Below are 18,139 nucleotides of genomic sequence, written 5' to 3' on the forward strand. Positions count from 1 at the left end.
AACCTTATTTTTAAACTAACGTCCATGTAGATCTTTTGAAATCAGTAAACTCATGTAAGTAAAAAGTACTAAGCATACGGACATTTAAGCAATACATTGAAGTTGATTAATGACAACTTATTTTTAAATCGTCAGTTACCAATTAAAATAGGGAATTGTACAGTGTGTGTTTTTAGTGGAGGTACTTTAGCAGAATGTAAGAGAACAAATGATGTGTGGGTTTTCAGTTTGTATTATCTACCTGTCATCTCCATAAATAAGAAAATACCATGTTATTGTTTTTAAATAATTTTTATTCTTTTGTAACATGTTTTAACAAGGTTTTCAATACTATAGGTTATCATAAGCGTATAGACCTCTGAAAATAGACACAAAAAATGTTCTGTTATGACTGACTGTAAATGCTGATCTTTTTCTTGTAACTGCCTCCTGTAAGTATGGTATGTAAGACCGCATCTCTAGAATACACAGAGCCTATCTTACTGTTGGATAAGAAAAGTACATATATACAATTTCTGCAGTAAAAATACTGCAGTTGTTATTCTGTTAACGCCAATATCGAAAAAGATTTGTGAGTCATTCAATTGGTACAAATAAGTGCCATACTGATACTCATGTAGTACAAATGTTGAGATTGCTTTTACACCTAAGTGCTTCCCCTTGTGTGTTTCTTGTAGGAAACAGAGATGAAGGTACACATGCACACAAAATTTTGCATCATTTGTTTGCTGACATTTATCTTTCATCAGTGCAATCATTGCCATGGAGATCAACATGACCATGGTCCTAAAGAGGAACGTGTACACTGCCATAATGACTATCAGATCTCAAATGCATCCTACTTCCAGAATGGAGGAACAGAATCTATGCCGAGTAAATTTTCAACGTTGGAAGCTGAAAATCAACAAAAATGCTATATTGAAAAGATTTTTGATCGTTATGGTGAAAATGGAAGATTATCTTTTTTTGGCCTGGAAAAACTGTTAATAAGCCTTGGTTTAGGAGAGGTAAAAGTAGTGATGATAAATCATGATGATATTGGCCATGATCATGTTTCTCACTTATATGCTTTAGAAGTACAGGAAGGAAAGCATTCTCACTCTCATAACCATCCTCATAGCCACTCAGATTCAGAAAACCAAACCACAGTTGGTATGGCTGCAAAGAGAAATCACGACCCTGAACGAGATGCAGTAGTGCCACCAGTAAAAGATGACAGCAAACATATTCATGACCAGAGTCGCCATCACCATCATCACCACCCTCGTCTACATCATCATGACCATAATGGTACACGTCACTCTCGTAATGATTCAGTTAGTCATAGTGAACATGGAGAACAGAACCATGAACCTTCAACAGAGACAAACACAACTCAGGATCAGCCAGAAAGAAAGCAACGGAAACAGAAGAAGAAGCAAAAGAAGATCAGTGAGACTTCAGGAGATGCTACACGGGATTATGCCCCAGATCATGATCCAGGTGATCAGTATGAGCACAACCGTGTTCATAAACATGATCATGTACATGATGCATCTCACTTGCATGTACACCATCATGAACACAGTAGTGATCGTTCTACTAGTCATGGACATCAAGATTCCAGTTTAGGTAATGAGGATGGCCACCACCATACCATCCAGCGAGAGGGACCTCATAAGCAGACTAGTGTAAGAAAACATGAAATTTTTTCAACACGTAGTCATAAGGATCATAACGAAGATGAACGTGATCGTGAAGAGGTGAGTATGAAATGGAGAACCGGTAAGTTCACTGTCGCTGTTGTTAACATAGTAATTGAAGGTGTATACTCACAAGTAATGTAGAAGCGTGTTTGCAACCGTTGCATAATACGGGTAGTAGAGTGAAAACACTAAAGGTAACTGCCACAGTTTTGAGTTCATTTTATGGGTTTTCATTTCTGTCTGCCCATCGCCCATCTTTTCTCAGAGATCTATCTTCTTTCTTATTTTTCTCTATAAAGGAGATACTTAAAGTTTTCTGAGATACCTTGCTTACAGGTGGGGTTTTTTCCCTTCCCAATATTCATGAATACTTCCCACACACACACCTTTTTTGGACTTCTTCCTGAATCTAAGATCATTAACATTTTTGGAAACTTCACAGAGGCTCTTTCCTAAAAGAAACACCTGCATCTTTTCAACATGCTTCTAATTTCTTTGTCCTAAGAGATTGTGATGCAGTGTAGATGTAGCTTCTGTAGCACTGTGCTTGGTGTAAGATCTTCCATTTCTCCCTTCAGCATCCGTTATTTCTGCCAGGACCATAAATATATTTTCCCTTCCCCCTTACAGTTAACTGCAGAAGCAGAACATTTTGATATCATTGTTTTAAACTAGAAGTCAGGATGGGAAAGGATGGAGTGCTGCGTTTTGGGTTTTAAACTGAATTAAAAAGTGAAACTCAAAACACAGAAGGTTGGTAGGTAAAGAGACATGTTAGAAAACCTAATTTGGATTTATGTTCTTCCACTCCTTTCCTGTTGCTCTTTCTTCATTGCTTGTACTGTGTAATGGTAAAGAATATGGAAACTCATTTTCATTGACATTTATCAAAAATTATATAGGTGCTTGGAGACATGTAATGCAGATATTTTTGCTGTTTCTTTCCCCTCATAAGCCACTTAGATCAGCTTAGACGTGTTTTAGCACTGGTGGAATGTTGTGGGCCAGAGTTTCTACTTTCTGTTTGTGTTCTCAAATCATATGCTAAGTTTTCCATAACTGTAGTTTTTAATGAAGTAGTTGCTGTCATGTTTAACTTGCTTGTGCAATTTGCTTGCAGTGCTTAAATGTTACCCAGCTGCTACGGTACTATGGTCTGGAAACCAGCTCTCCAATATCTCCTGAATTGTTTATATACATGTGTCCTGCTTTGCTATACCAGATCGAGAGAAGGCTTTGTATTGTACATTATGATGAGCTGGAAGATTTTATGAAAAGTAAAAATGCTTCAATTGAGAATAAAGATAAAACAGGTGCATCAGGTAAGTCTGTAACATCTAAAGGCTTCAAAATTAGAAATGTCATGCAACTTAGCATTGACTGTAGAGTAAAAGAATGGTTGAAATTTAACACATTTATTAGAAGACATTTGAGAAGGCATGCTCATTTAACTCGGGAGACATGGAATCCTGTTTGGTGGTATGATAACTTCTCCCAACCACGGCCCAGGGAGGCATACCTTTCTTTCTTGTACCTTTTTTATCCTTTTTCATTATTTTCATTTATTGTTTTGTTTGCTTATTTTTATTTCTTTTTTTTTTTTTTTGTCTTCTATCATTGAGGCCTAACATCCTATAGTTGGACCTATAGCCTAAGCATTCTGGCCTGGATTCTTACCACATATCTTTAGACGTTGGACTCTTTTGTAGTAGGAACATAGGCAAGGTACAGAATCTTTGGAGACAGAAGGACTTCTAGGGATGAGCAAGTCCACCCACAGTTTGGATTATTTGCATTGTTTAAAATATATTTGATCTTTTTCTCTTAATGTGACTGGAAAGTTGCAGTGTTACTTTGGCACAAATTTTGTTAATAGATTCGGCCTGAATGTATTCATTCAGGAATAGAGAACAGCACCTTCATCACAGTTCATTCACTGGAAAATATGATTTCAGATGTTACTATTTTTATATTCTAGCAGTGATGCAAATTTGTAGAATTGACATCAAGAATTTTTTATGAACTTTTGAAATATAAAGACCTAAGCAAGATACAAGAGCATTTAAATTGCCATTTCTGACAACAATTCCCTTTTCTGACTTCGTGTCAATTATTCTATACTACTTCTATACTACTCCTACAAATATTCAATCAAAATCATCTGTTGGCAGTTTTATTTTTGTGTGTGTGTGCCTTGAGTAAAAATCAGTAGACTTTTTTTTCTGCTTACCTAGTTCTAAGCTAAAAATATTTTTATTATTGTTAAAGCAGTTACTTTAAGGGCAGCATCCATTGTTGTGATTTCATAACTGAGTATACTTTTAAAATATTTGTTTACTACTGCTATCTTTCATAAATGATAATGAAACTGTTGTCAGATATTTAGCTGCAGTGAAATATTAAAATTCTAAACCATCTTGAGTACAGTGTCAGTGTCTTGAAAATAAAAATACTGGTAATTGTGAATATTGATTAGTACTTAGGTTCTTATTAGCGTCGTTAGAAATAAAGCTTAAAGTAACTACATTCTCATAGATGTTAATAACTGTTGGAAAGAGTCCACTGCTGGTAATCTTTATTAACAATGCTGGAGTCATTAAAATAATTAACTTGTTATACATAAATCTCCTATAGTGACACAACTGCTATCTTGTTAACTGTTCAAAGAGTGCTGTAAACCAAATATACTCTGTGTTTTATATTGCAGCAAATTGTTTTGTGGGGGTAGTCTCATTGTGATAAGAGTTGACCCCTGCCTTATTCCAAGAGGATTTGTAGAGTAGCTCTAAGCATTTTCTGCCAATTAAAATGTTGAAACTATATACAAAACTGTCATGTTGCACATGCTTTGAACCAGTTTAATTAGAAAGTTTCTGCAGATGAGTGCTTCTTTTAAAAAGAATGCATTTTCTTTCTCTGTAACGAGTAAGGGAGTTGATGAATAACTCAGCTTGAAGACCTTTAACATTTTAAGAGACTTAATTTGCAAAATTAGTGAAGCTTATTGTGAACATTTAACATGTTTTATGGCATGTGATATCTTGAGTATAAATAACACATTTGCCAGTTAGTTGTAAAATACCAGGTTTTAACTTATTGATTTGGCTCTGAAAACAAACAGCAACCTCTAAAACAGGTCAACTTGATTAGATAACGATAAGTCATTCTTCATAACAATTTCCTGTGTACTGTTGTATTAACAACAGCGAGACCTCAGTTGGTGCAATAATCATTTTCCCTTCTCAAGTAAGGGAGTGAGTCACAAAATAACAAATCTTAACCGTTATGTGGGGATTGTGGGAGGTGTAGGACAAATGCCAGTCATAAAGTAACTTAACCTGCAGGTTGTAGGATTCTACTAAAATGAAAATGCGTGCTTACCTGAGCTGATGTAAACATTTTTAGATAGAAATATTTGCCGAAGTTAGGAGGATGCAGACATTTTTAAACACTAGCTTTCTGTGGTTTTCTTTAGTTTTAATGAAAGCTTTCAAAAAAGCTTGATAGATCAGTGTGCTTCTGTTCATTGCTACTAACCTGCAAGGTTTCCATTAGTTCGGATAGTGCAGTTTTCTAAAGCAAAGTAATTTAATTAACTGATGACCAAAAACTTATGAAGCCATGTTGGGTTTTCTTCCTGTAATTTACAGATAGTTCTGTAATGTCTTCTAATATGGGATTTTCAAGGGCTTACACATATAGTGTGCTTTCACAGTGTACCTATTCGAAGAGGGGGCATTGTTTTCAATGGGGGCTCCTAAACAACTTACAAGGAAAGGTACACCCTGCTATGAATCAAGCTAATAGAACTGATACAAGTAAACAGTGAGCAATTTTTTTCAAGATGGAGATGAGCTAGAGCTGTTAATTGAAAGTATTTCAGATCAGATATATCTTATAAATCTGCCTGTGCCAGATGCCAGTGTTCCCTGAAGCTTACCATTCCCTGAACCCAGGAAGGCTTTGCTTCAGTGGAGCCTCTCTGTTAGCTTACTTCCTTGTTAAAGCTTGCAGATCGTTAACAGTTCTCAGCCTTACAAGGAGTCTACCTTTCTACCCTTTTAGTCTGTGTTAATTTAACAGATTGCTGTCCAAATCTGGTGCGAGCAGCTGTCTTTGCTTTGCTACCCACTGTTTGAACAGAGGTCCCTTACTGAAGAAATTGTTTGGTCACCTCCCTCTTGTTTTTTTCGGCAGAAATATTTTATAAGCCAGTGCATAATAATTTCACCTCATTGACCAAGCTTTATACAGTATTCCTAGGAGTGTTATACACCAAGTTTTTCTATAACTTAAGAGCTCTTGCAGTGTTCATAATATTGCATATTAGTTCCACTTCCATAATATTTTTTTTCACTACAGTTGAATGAAATCCTTCAATAAAATACTGTGTCAGAATTCTGTTGTAAGTCTTCCTTAGTAGTTCTTTTTACATGAAGAGTGTTTGTACATATATGGAACTGTGGTGTCATACAAAGCTTTTGTATATGATATATTTTTTGTATTTGACTTGACAGCAAACTTTTGCTGATAGTTTTGGGTCTGTACCATCTTTTAGGAGCTTAAACAGAGACAGAAGCTGATGACCAAGATCTGAGAGATGCACAGATTCCGTATTCTAATTCCAGTGTGCCTCATCTTAATCATGGTGCCATGTTTAGATACTGTATCATTCATAAGAGTATGTAAGCCCTTCAGAGATGCGTTTGCCAAATCTATGCTGTGATATATGAAACTTAACCCAGTTTGCATAATCTCTCTTCCATTTTTCTCCATGTAAGGTTGTTGGTCATCTAACCTGGCACTTAACATTGTAATGTCTGTGTCCAGATTGGAGATCCAATGTCCTGACAAATGACTGTGTAATTTTTATTGGAGCTACTTGTGCATGATTCAGTATTGAATTACAAGTCCATGTATGCTGTTTCTTTCAGCAGAGCCTGTTAATCCAGAGTACATAATTGAAGCGCTCTGGGGATGAATCAAGGCTGTGTAGTAGCAGTATTTTGATCAGCAGGGTCCTGCTTCCACTCTAGACCTAATTTTGTATTCCCATTTTCCAACCTCTTTTTAGTTCCTCTAGTTCCTCATCTGATGGCAGTCTTTGCCTTTTCACCAACTCTCTCTTTTCCTCTCAGTATCAATATGCATTTCAGTGTACGCTGCGTATTTTCTAAAGCTTATTCCAGTCAGTTTCTCCTGGTGGATGTGCTCTTGTACTCTTTGCATTTGAACTGGATTGTGGAATGACAGCTACAGACTTTGTAAGAATGAATATCCCAAAAATAAAGTTCAAACCAGCAGATGTTGTAAATTTAGGTGTTGAACCAGACCAGGCCTGCAGCAGCTACAATTCTAGTGGCAGTCTTGTCAAATCTGACCTGTAGCATTTTTTGTACGGATAGAATTCTTGGGACAGTTGACTGCTAAATTATAAAAGTCATTGAGCAGCTACAACACATTCATTCCTCCTCTCTTTTCTTCTCCCTCCATGCCCCCATTTCCCAGGATGTGTTCCCCCACCTGATCAAAAATGAGTGGACATTCCTAGATGCAAGGAAAGTCAGATCATGCACAAAGTATGGAGATGCTAATGATTTTCAGTCAGGAGTTGGCAACTTTCCTTAAAGTTAGCAAACTGTGTAGACATTTTTGATTAAGAATGAAGCTAGGAAAAAAACCTGGAAAAACCTGAAGCATTTATTTGGGCTAAAACTTTAAATAAATAAATACATAAGTTCAGATTGAGGAAATTATGTTCCTGAAAGATTTCAGCCCAAACAGTTAATGTTTGTAAAATAGGAGGACCAACTGTTCCTGTCTTTGGGACTGTGAACCTTTTGAACTGTATTGTTGGAATTAAACAGTTTTTACTTAATGTTCTTTGAAGTTTCAGTTATGGGAAGAAACAGGGGAAGTGATAGAGAAGCAGAGAGAGAGGGGGAAAAAACCCAACAGTTTTTAAATCATAGTCTTACTGATGACTTGAAAAAGTAGAAGAAAAAAAATTTTATTAGGGTGAGATGCTGACTGCAAGAGCCATGCTTCTCTCTTACATGATCTGTTTCTTGTGTAATTCCTCCTTTTCCACGTCATACAGAAATTTGCACATTTTTCCTAATTGACAGGATTATGTTGACTACCATATCACATTAATCACTTTTTCTTCTAATGACAACAATAGAGGTTCTCAGAAAAAGTATATACTGCTTTTATGTGGGTAGCAAGTTGGTTTCAGCTCTTCAAGCTCTTATGCCTTTGATTTTAAAGTTCCTCTGTCAAAGGTTGAGTCCTACGTATTTCTCATAAATAAAAATGGATGTTTCAAAGCACCAGGTGAAGAGAATGCTGTCTAACTGAGCACATTGCTCCTAACAAAGGAGGAGAAATACTGATTCCAGTTAAATTTTGCATCAGAATCACATTAAAAGCAAACATTAAATATGAATTGGTGCTTGTAGAATCCTAGTAAGTTTAGTAGCAGAGATACTTTTGTTCCAACAGGAAAACTTTTGCTTTTGTGTTTCATTAAAGGCTACAGAGCTAAGCCTTAAAATCAGGAAGAATTGCTGGGCTCTTTTTAGCTGATAGTCTTCTGATATCTTTCACTATATTGTACAGTACTGTGAATAAGCCTGTGTATTTTTTGCTGCGTACTTCAGTACTGCCTTCATATTTTTCAGCATCTTTTGAATGAACAATCACACAACTTAGTTTAAAGGAAAGTCACCTTCTTAAAAGATAGATGAAAGTCATTAATCAGTCTTAAAAGTTTTACAAGGATTTTTCTGATAACCTTTCTGTATTCGTTTCTTCCCACAGCCTGGTTGTGTGGTATCATCTCTATCACCGTCATTAGCCTGCTTTCCTTGCTAGGTGTGATCTTGATTCCCATCATTAACCAATGGTGCTTCAAATTTCTTCTAACTTTCTTGGTAGCTCTGGCTGTAGGAACAATGAGTGGAGATGCACTACTCCATCTGTTGCCACATGTAAGTATTGTTTACTTACCTTCTATTCTTAATTATAACTGTATATAGGATTTTCAAAGAACGGTTTGACAAGTATCAATAAATAAATGTTTGCTGATGCAGATGTGGCTTGACTTGACTATGAGGGATGTCCTGCAACACTGTTTGAAACTTTCTGTTAACAAAAAGAAAGGAAATGGGTGTTTCGTAAAAGAGGGGGAAAAAAAGAAAAAAACAGTAGTTGTGTGTTCATAGCTTAACTTCTGTCACAGTATTTTAAAACACCTAATGAGACCAACAAGAGTATTTTAAATTTAGCAGTATTACTGTCTCTTGTCTACTGATACTTGTGTACCAGTACCACCTAAAAGTATTTTGGGGGATTGACCTTCCTGGTTACTAGCTTTTGGGGAAAAAGTAACCTCTAACGTACTGAATCAAGAAATTGTCCAGGTTCCTAGGAAGGTAAGCAGTTTTTAATTTGTGATGGTACACTGTAGTTCTTAGAAGGGGAAATATTTTCTAAAATTTTGTGAATTCTTTTACCAAACTGGCTAATGTTTATATGTTTTCTTTGTGTAAATTTAGTGCACACTTCTGGTCTTTTTTTTTTTTTAAGTTTATCTGTCAGATCAGAATTAAGGCTGTAATTGACTGTAATAGTTAAAAAAAATTGTGATGTTTGGTTGCTAATGGAAGTGTAGGAATGGTAATTCCTTGTGACATTTCTGAATGTTAGTCTCATTATCTTTAGCATTGTGACAGGAAAAAGCTGAAGCTAGATTATCTCCCCCTTCCCCCCCAAAAAAATTTCCTAGGAGAAATTTTTTTTATTGATTAGGATAATGAATAGTCTAATGAAAAATTTCTATGGTAAAATGTGTTTGTATAACAACCCAACAACCCAACTTTTAAAGTCTTTTTATGCTACTTTTCTGGCAAGTTACATATTTTGTCATCTGAGGTTGGAGCCATTTCAGTCTCCTGATGGCACCAGGTCATGCTGTGTTGTTATTTTCTCTCCTAATAGTCACATGGAGGCCACAACCACAGTCACCACCATGGCCAAGGTCATGTTCATGAACACAAGCGGTCTCATCGACATGCCCACGGACATGGAGTACGGACTGAAGGCTTTCTAGAAGAAAATGATCCAGTGCTGAAAGGTCTTGTGGCACTTGGAGGCATTTACGTTTTGTTCATCATTGAACATTGTATAAGAATGTACAAGCATTACAATAAACAAAAGGTTCGCACTAGAGCTGCATGCTATTTATAAATGTTACCTGAACTTGTCATCTTCCAAGTGTTGAGGAATTGTCTGTGTGACGATTCATTATTCTGTGAACATGAACAATTGCTGCTGATCTGCATTCTGTTTGATTTTATGTGAGGAAGCCCTTTTCTAAAAGAGGTTGCTTTTCTTAACAAGGTAATTTGGGAAGACAGAGTAGAAATCTGATGGGGGAGGTTGCAGCTTTTTGGCCAGATATATTTGGAGGTAGATCTAAGTAAAAGAGATTACAGCTCTTTCTCTAAAGCGCTGGGATTTTTTTGCAAAAATCTGAAGGGCAGTATGTAAGAAAGAACTGGCAGTAGAGCCAATCGTCAGACAATTCACAAGAAATTTAACTGTATGCTATTAGCTAACGATGCAGGTGTAACAGAGGTATTCAGTTTTTTCACATGAGAAATGCTAATATTTGCAGACCACCTGCTTTCTAGAAATTGCCAAATTTTAACTTGTTTCCCTGAAAATGATTGGATTTTTAGGACCGGGAGCATGCTGTATTCATGATGGTGGTATAAAAGGAGAGCAGGTACCTCAGGGGAGTGTGACAGAGGTTAAGAATTCAAGCCACCAAAGAGCCAATATTCTTTCAACTGTCAATATAAATACATTTTAACTTTTGCTTCCCATCATTTGACCTTGAGGAGAAAATGATTTTTGGGAAACTATAATTGCTGCTCCCAAAATGAGTCTGGAAAATTGTGAAGTTCTTTGTTTTCATGGCAGACTTGCTGCCTCAGCTGGACTGGCAGCAAAAGATTTTCTGTGTTGGAGGAGGCATTTCTTAGATCTTCTGATAAAAGCTGTCGCATGGAGCATATCTTCTTTGAGATGAATTAAATAATTAAGTCCCATAGGCTTCTTTGGCAAATCTGTGATCACTGTTGCATGGGCTGCAGATAGGAAAGTAGCAAGCTTTTCTCTAAAGGAAAATACAAGGAAGTTATAGGAGTATAAAAAAATTGAACAAGATAGAGGAACTGTTCTTGTTGCATGCATGCTTTCTTGCACAAAGTAAGCTAATGTAATAACTCTCCATACATGTGTTTCTGGGCTTTTAGAGCAATCCTTGTCATAACATACTCTCTTATTGAAGTGAAATATCCTCTGTGTGTGCGCATGTGTGTTTGTGAGTGACATTCTGTGATAGGTAGCTAAGAATTTCCACTGGGATAGATATTGTTGCTGCGCCTTACAGAAATTAATATTCTGTAGTCACATACTTCTGTTAGACATATTAAGAGACAGTAACTTGGTCTATTTTGAAGAGATTTTTGGAAAACATTTCAGTTTATTTCCATCAATACCCTTTTACAAACGAGATGTTATCTGCTTCCTGTTGCAGAGTAAGCAGAAGTGGTGCAAGAAGAACCAGACTGAAGAATCACCAATTGGAAGGAAACTTTCCGATCACAAATTAAATAATAGACCAGATGCTGACTGGCTTCAGCTCAAACCCCTTGCAGGTAAGCATTTATTTTCAGAATTTTCTCTGATTATGAGATTCAAAGTAATCGTATGTAACCTATGGCTTGTAGCATGTAACCTCTTGTACAGTTTTGCTGCTATTATGCAAATCATTGTTAATAAGGCTTAATAGGCTTTCCCTATTAATTTTTTTTTTACTTTTGTTTTCCTTAGATCTGAGAGCACTCTGAACACTTCCTAATATGCCATACAAATGGTTTTCAGACCTCTGAAGCAGTCAGGTTTTGGGTGGCTGCGGTTCTTTGGGGGTTTTTTGCTTGTTTGTTTTTGGTGTGTTCTTTGGTTAAGCTGTGCCTGACTAGCTCAGCCCTGGCAAAAATTAGACCAAAAATGAACACACACAACCTTAAAAGGGGATATCTGTTTCACTTTGAAGATTCCGGTCTCTGACCAATTATAGTTTGGCTGAGAAGGCTCAACAAAATTAATTTATTTTCATAAATACAACGAAGTATCCTGAATATTCCTCAGGTATCCAAAACAACTTTCACATACTGTTCCTTCATTACACTCTGAATGCTCGTGCAGTGTGTACCCAGAAGGAATGTCGTATCACCCTTCTTGAAGGGATGAGGGAAGGGGAAGGGCTTTGCTTCATAAACTTCCCTTTCTGTTGCCTGCATGGCTGCTGAATTAATGTCTTGATGAAGAATCCATAGGCTATATTTATACAAAGGCAATCTTGTTATTTTGAATGGTTTGTAGAAGGGCGAGTTAGCACTGAAGCCTTCTCCACTCAAGCAACTTAAAATGGGATTCGGGACATTGACATAGAGTCATAAAAAGACTTTCAGCTGTGAGGATGGTGGTAACTATATTTGAAATGTCTCTGTTTTCTTTTAACGGGCACTCAGAGGAATTTTGCTTCTAATGACATGGAATGCGTGCTGACTTTATAACACTGTTACTCTGAAAGTGTGCTCTGCTGATCAGTGACTCATTCATAGTACTGGCACTGGAAGCCCATGCTGAATTTGAATTTTGAACTGCAGTGACACTACGTCTGACCTGAGTGGCCATTCCATTTCTTTTTAAACAGCCTTCAAATGATGTTTAAGAGCCTGTTTATCTTTGCTACTGTTCCGGTTACTGTTTGCTCTTTTTGACTCTGAAATATTTTTGTTGAATTATTGTGAGCTAATAACTTCAGTGTCCAGAACTGCTTTTTTTTCCACACCTGGTTTTGTTTTCTGGAGCATAGATTGCCAGTTTAATTTATTTATTAATACTTCAGAAATATTACTAGACTTACAATTTTTGTTCGTATTTCTTCTGCATTGTTTCCACTTTTGTGTTTCTTTGTAAAAATGGCTTTCATTGCTAGCAGAGTAATGAGCCACATTGAAGAGGCCCGCTGTATGACGCAAGTGTCTGACACAGATATGTGCAATACAGAAACTGTTTAAAGATCTGTTGTATCAGTGAAGGCTAAGTTGTGACCTATATGTGCATCAGAGAGAGCAGCCAGTTACAGATTCCTTAGCCATTCAGATTCCATCTAGAGCATATAAGACATTATTATCGTTCTGGTGACTTCCCTTTTCAAGTGTTGAACCATAAACTTCATCAGTAGCAAAATTACAGATACAAGCCCAGGGCGGCCTAAAACTGACTTTGTGTGGTATGGATACAGTGCTGTTGCCTCATAGTGGAGACGTCTATATGCTGGCCATGCAAATCAGTGAAAAAATGGGGCGGTGGGAGATTTTTTTTTTTTCTGAATGTTGACAACAAAGTTACTAGATTGGGATGTGTTAAAATACTATTTTTGCTTTTGCAAAGCAAGTAAATTCTTAGCTCAATGATGTGGTAGTTGCTGGTGATATTTTAAATGAGAATTAATGCCGTGTCTCTCCCAACTGGCTTCAATGTAGGAGCAGACGACTCAGTTTTATCTGAAGACCGACTCAATGAAACTGAACTAACAGATTTAGATGGCCAACTGGAGTGCCCTCCCAAAAACTTCTTGTCTGTAGAAGAGGACAACAATATGCACCATTCTCACAATGATGTCTCACATGCTGCTCAAGAGCACGATCTTCATGATTCAGAGTATGACAGCCATGGCGAAGATAAAATGATAGCTAGAAAACACAGTCACCACTGGCATCACAAACATTCCCATCATTCCCATGGCCACTGTCATTCTGGAAAAGACCTGAAAGATACTGGGATAGCTAATATTGCTTGGATGGTAATTATGGGAGATGGCATTCACAACTTTAGTGATGGCTTAGCAATCGGTAAGCAAAAGCACTGAGTACTTCTCAACAGTTTCTTCTTTCCTTTAGTAACCTTGGTAATATTTTACTTCTCAGTGATCACAGGTAAGGCTTCCCGCTAGCTCCTGGGGTTCCTGGCATGTTCGGTCTCCTTCAGAGATTACTGCATTGGTAGCAACTACAGTAGCGATTTCTGCCAAATCAAGATAGGTGCAGACAAATCTCCTTAGGAATCATGGAGCACATGTAATGCACATTTGTGGTTTGGGTCTCAGTATTTGCCTTTGAATAAAAATAAGTGCCTTTCAGTCTCATTTATAAAGATACATATAATAATATTTCTATTATTAGTATTACATAGAATTATACAGTACTTGTAAATAATAAGTGTACTGTGAGTCAGGTTACTGAAATAATTTTTTAAAAAATAACTGCTAGTTAAGATAATTTAAATTTTGTTTGAGCAAAGTATTGTTTTGGCTTATGGTCAGTATAGATTTATTTCTAGCCAAATGTAGAAGAAATTGAAGTACCAAGGAAATTTTTATTAGATTTATTAAATCAACTTAGATTCACATAAACCTCTAAATGTGATTTGAACTGTAAAACACATTAATTTGAATATATGTCGTACAAGTCAAAATGATGGTGAGAGTACTCAAGTGCCTACCTGTAATTTTCTACTAAGTTAGCTACTAAGAGTGGGATCTACTACAGTTTCTCCACCTTCTCCAAACAATTTCTAAAGAAACTAAAGTCCAAAAAATTAACTTTTTGCTTCATTTTCACATGAAACAGGTAAGACAGTTAGACACTGGCTTCTAAGGCCAAAAGGATCACTATGCCATCTGTTGACAACTTCACTGTATTGCAGCTTCATTTCTAAATATTCCTGTCTCAAGCCCAAACAGCTGATACTTTGGTAAAATGTAGATTTTTTTTTTTTTTTTTTTTTAAGAAAAGCACGTTCGTCATTTTCATATATGAAATTATGAGGAATTCAGAGGAAATTTAAGTTTCCTCTCTGTCTTCAGATTGTGTCTTCTCTTTCTGTTTTATTTTGCCTGTTTTGGCTGCTCACTGCAGGCTCTTCTTGTGCCTTTCTCTGCTGCAGTACAGAAATGTAATACCAGTTTTCTCATCTCAGAATTATTTAAGGTATGGACTTAAAGTTGATTGAATTAAATTAGCTTACACAAAAGTTCCTGGAAGAGGTTTATGTCAATGTTTTTTCTCATTATTATTTTCCAGGTCTGGCTTATTAATGTTGCTAATATATGCCCTACAAATAAGCATCAAGGAAATAGAGAGGTTATGGGTTAAATATTAGTTTGGAGTTCCTAAAAATGTAAAAGTGATGCCATTTATTAGTCTGTTGCCTTTATGTCTCTGTTTTGCTCAGCTGTGTTCTCCTCTCCCAGGATTTGTCTGTCAGATAAACTGAATAATAAAATATGCAGTAATAATGCACATCCAGGATACTTCCAGTATTTTCAGTTTATATGCAGACAGGACACAGGCATAATGAAAAAATAGTAGAGTGTGCATTCTAACAGAAGGTTGTCATCTCTGGAAAGTCTGTTGATAAAATTTTCTGACTTGAAAATAGTAAAATATCATTTGAATCTCTTCTTTTCTAGGAGCAGCTTTTAGTGCTGGACTGACAGGAGGAATTAGTACATCTATAGCAGTATTTTGTCATGAGCTTCCCCATGAATTAGGTAACTAATTACATAAATCAATGTGTTTAGTGTCTTCATCTGTAGAAAATATGTAACTAAAAGCTATTTTGATACCCATCCTGATAAGCATAATGCAATGCAGATGCTGCAAGGGTGACCAGAACTTCAGAGAGTAATGGAGCAATATTGCTTTAGAGTATGTAATGAGAATATTAATACAGGATTATTTTGACAGGTATCTAGATACAGCAGTTCTGTGAAGCTATTTGAACATGTTTTAAAAACGTTCTTAGGAGCATACCATTTACATTTTGGTGTTACACCTCTGCATTTTGTAGAGAGTATTTCACACTACACTGTGGCATTGTCTTACACAAGCTTAGGTAAAGTTACATAAGTAAACATAAGTTTATGTTCATCATCTTCAGAAGATGCTTTGTACCAATTTTCCAGTTGGTGTGGATGACAATTTAGGGTAAAGCCTGTGGGCGTTGTTGCCGGTGCCAGTGATTCCTCCCTCCTAATCGAAGCATTTCTTCTTGGGCTTAGCTAACCATGATGAACCTGTTGTTTTCCTGTGAGCCATAAGGCACATCGGATGAAATTCTAGTGCACCCTGAGACTTACAAAATAGCAGCTAGAGAGGGGAGTTGTCATCTTTTTTGCCAGTGACATGAAACTGTGCTAGATTAGATTAAACTGTGTATGCACTCCCAGCTGGCTTACTTGATGAGCTGCTAGCTCTGAATGATCAAAAGTAAGGTAAACTGCTTCAAAAACCCTTAGAGGTGATGAGTGAAAAGCATTTTATATAGGCACGTACAAAGGATAAAGTAAGTAATGGGCACAGATGGAAATAATAGAGCAAATGTTCGTGGTTTGATGGTGCTATACAATCATTAGTTAAGTGAAGCTGCTGCAGTGTGTAAAGGATTGCAGTATGTATTAGCGTGCTTGTAACTTGCTAGGTTAACAGGATTAAATTAACCTTGTATAAGCAGCAAGTAGTTAACTGTAAATATTTTTGTTTGATTCTAGATTGAGCAATTAATTTCTAGCATATCTGACATGAGAATATGAGATTAATTACCCTCATGAGTGCATATCATCTTCCACTCCTCAGCTTTACTCCCTTCAAACTGAACTCTTGTGAATATGTCAGAGCTCATTACAAGATGAAAATTTAGATACAGAACATAGTTAAAGAACATCTGCCTCTATCAGCAATTTTAGCAGAGCTGTCCTGAACTCAAACTAAACCAGGTTAACTTGGCATGTCTTAAACCAGCAAACTGATTCAGCATGGATGTGATGTCATTCTTTCTGAATGTAACTCTTCCTTTTCCTAGTGCTATATTTCTCAACTTCATTGACATCTTCTGTGGGGACTAAGGCCTGGTTATCCTCTTGAATTTGCAGAATGAGATGTATATAGCTAAGAGGATTTTTCACAGGTATTGATCAAGACTGAGCCTCTGGTTTTGTGCCATGAAGAACTTCTGTGAAGTAAAGACAACTCTGTATGCACAGATGTATTCTTTGTGGGAGGAACAGACCTAGACTCCTCCATTTACTGTTAGCCATTAATCACTGTTACCTTTCTGACAATCACCACAATGAATTATTGGCACCTTTAAATCATATTTTAATCCAGGCATTGCTGCACATAAATACAGCTCTTACAAAAGTTGTCATATCCTGTTGGCCAGTCTTCCTTTGAGCCTCTGTAGCAGCATTTTTGCTTTAGCAATGCATTGGTTTGGTGAGATAGTAAATGTAGGGTAATTTATCTACTTGCTCTCCTGAGAAGCATTGATACTAAACCCTGTGCTCTGTCTCCATTTTAGGTGACTTTGCTGTGCTTCTTAAAGCAGGTATGACAGTAAAGCAAGCTATTGTGTACAACCTCCTGTCTGCCATGATGGCTTACATAGGGATGCTGATAGGCACAGCGGTGGGCCAGTATGCTAATAACATCACCTTGTGGATCTTTGCAATCACTGCAGGCATGTTCCTCTATGTGGCGCTGGTTGACATGGTAAGATTGTTATGATTCTGTGTCATTTTTGCCTTTCATGCATGAAACCTAGGACTTGAAATAGCACCTATGACAGAACTTCTTTGCTGTAACACATAAAACGTCTGTAGACAGTAGATGGCTGTTTCTGTTCTTTTTTAAAAATGTTGCAGATACTTTGAAAGATGCAGCAAAGTTTTATAGTTGCTTGCCTATTTGGGTTTCTGCTACCGAAGTTTGCCAGTGATTCCTGTTAAAATAGAAACACTGCAGGGGGGCTGGGAAAGGCAGTTACACTTCCCACTAATAAACTAATAAAAATAGTAACTGCCCACTAATAAAAATAGGATGATTGTCTGGTTTTGTGGATGCGGCATTGACTCTGGAGTTCAGTCCAGTGTTTAGAATTGTTCTTCACTAAAATTTAGTCTTCATATATTTGATTCTGGAAGGCTTAGTCTGAACCCTTAGCATAAGCAGCTGCTAATCCATAGCTCTTGTGGTGGTTAGCTTTTTAAAAAATTGTCTGGTGGAAAAATGTGCTGCTTCAAGGATTTCGCTATAGGTACATTATATTTAGTGCGTGTGTACCGCAGATCAAGATCCTTCAGGCAGGAATGCACTTGTACACATGGTATCAGTCCGTATTCAATCCTGACTTCTCTCCTAAGCAGTTTCATCCATGGTCTATTTTATAAGTGATAAACATTTTTTCACACCAGTATATTTTTTATATTTAAATACTCAGTGGGTCAAATTAATTGTCAGTTTTATGTGTCTTTC

General features: G+C 36.7%; 1 protein-coding gene across 9 annotated transcripts in view; it reads left to right on the plus strand.

Moving 5' to 3' along the window:
- Window positions 1–18,139, plus strand: part of SLC39A10 (solute carrier family 39 member 10) — a 52,707-nt gene that overhangs the window by 30,365 nt on the left and 4,203 nt on the right. For 6 of the 9 annotated variants that reach the window (XM_075756210.1, XM_075756211.1, XM_075756214.1 and 3 more), the window contains 8 exons: window positions 678–1,742; window positions 2,806–3,007; window positions 8,508–8,677; window positions 9,687–9,905; window positions 11,293–11,413; window positions 13,310–13,678; window positions 15,298–15,378; window positions 17,187–17,377. In XM_075756210.1, the coding sequence (XP_075612325.1) occupies window positions 687–1,742; window positions 2,806–3,007; window positions 8,508–8,677; window positions 9,687–9,905; window positions 11,293–11,413; window positions 13,310–13,678; window positions 15,298–15,378; window positions 17,187–17,377 (2,409 nt within the window). In that variant the 5' untranslated portion in view covers window positions 678–686. Of the gene's footprint in view, window positions 1–677; window positions 1,743–2,805; window positions 3,008–8,507; window positions 8,678–9,686; window positions 9,906–11,292; window positions 11,414–13,309; window positions 13,679–15,297; window positions 15,379–17,186; window positions 17,378–18,139 lie in introns of those variants that run through there. The other 3 variants (XM_075756218.1, XM_075756216.1, XM_075756217.1) reach the window with 3 other exon arrangements.

The sequence above is a fragment of the Balearica regulorum genome, chromosome 6 (assembly GCF_011004875.1).
Source record: "Balearica regulorum gibbericeps isolate bBalReg1 chromosome 6, bBalReg1.pri, whole genome shotgun sequence".
NCBI lineage: Eukaryota > Metazoa > Chordata > Aves > Gruiformes > Gruidae > Balearica > Balearica regulorum.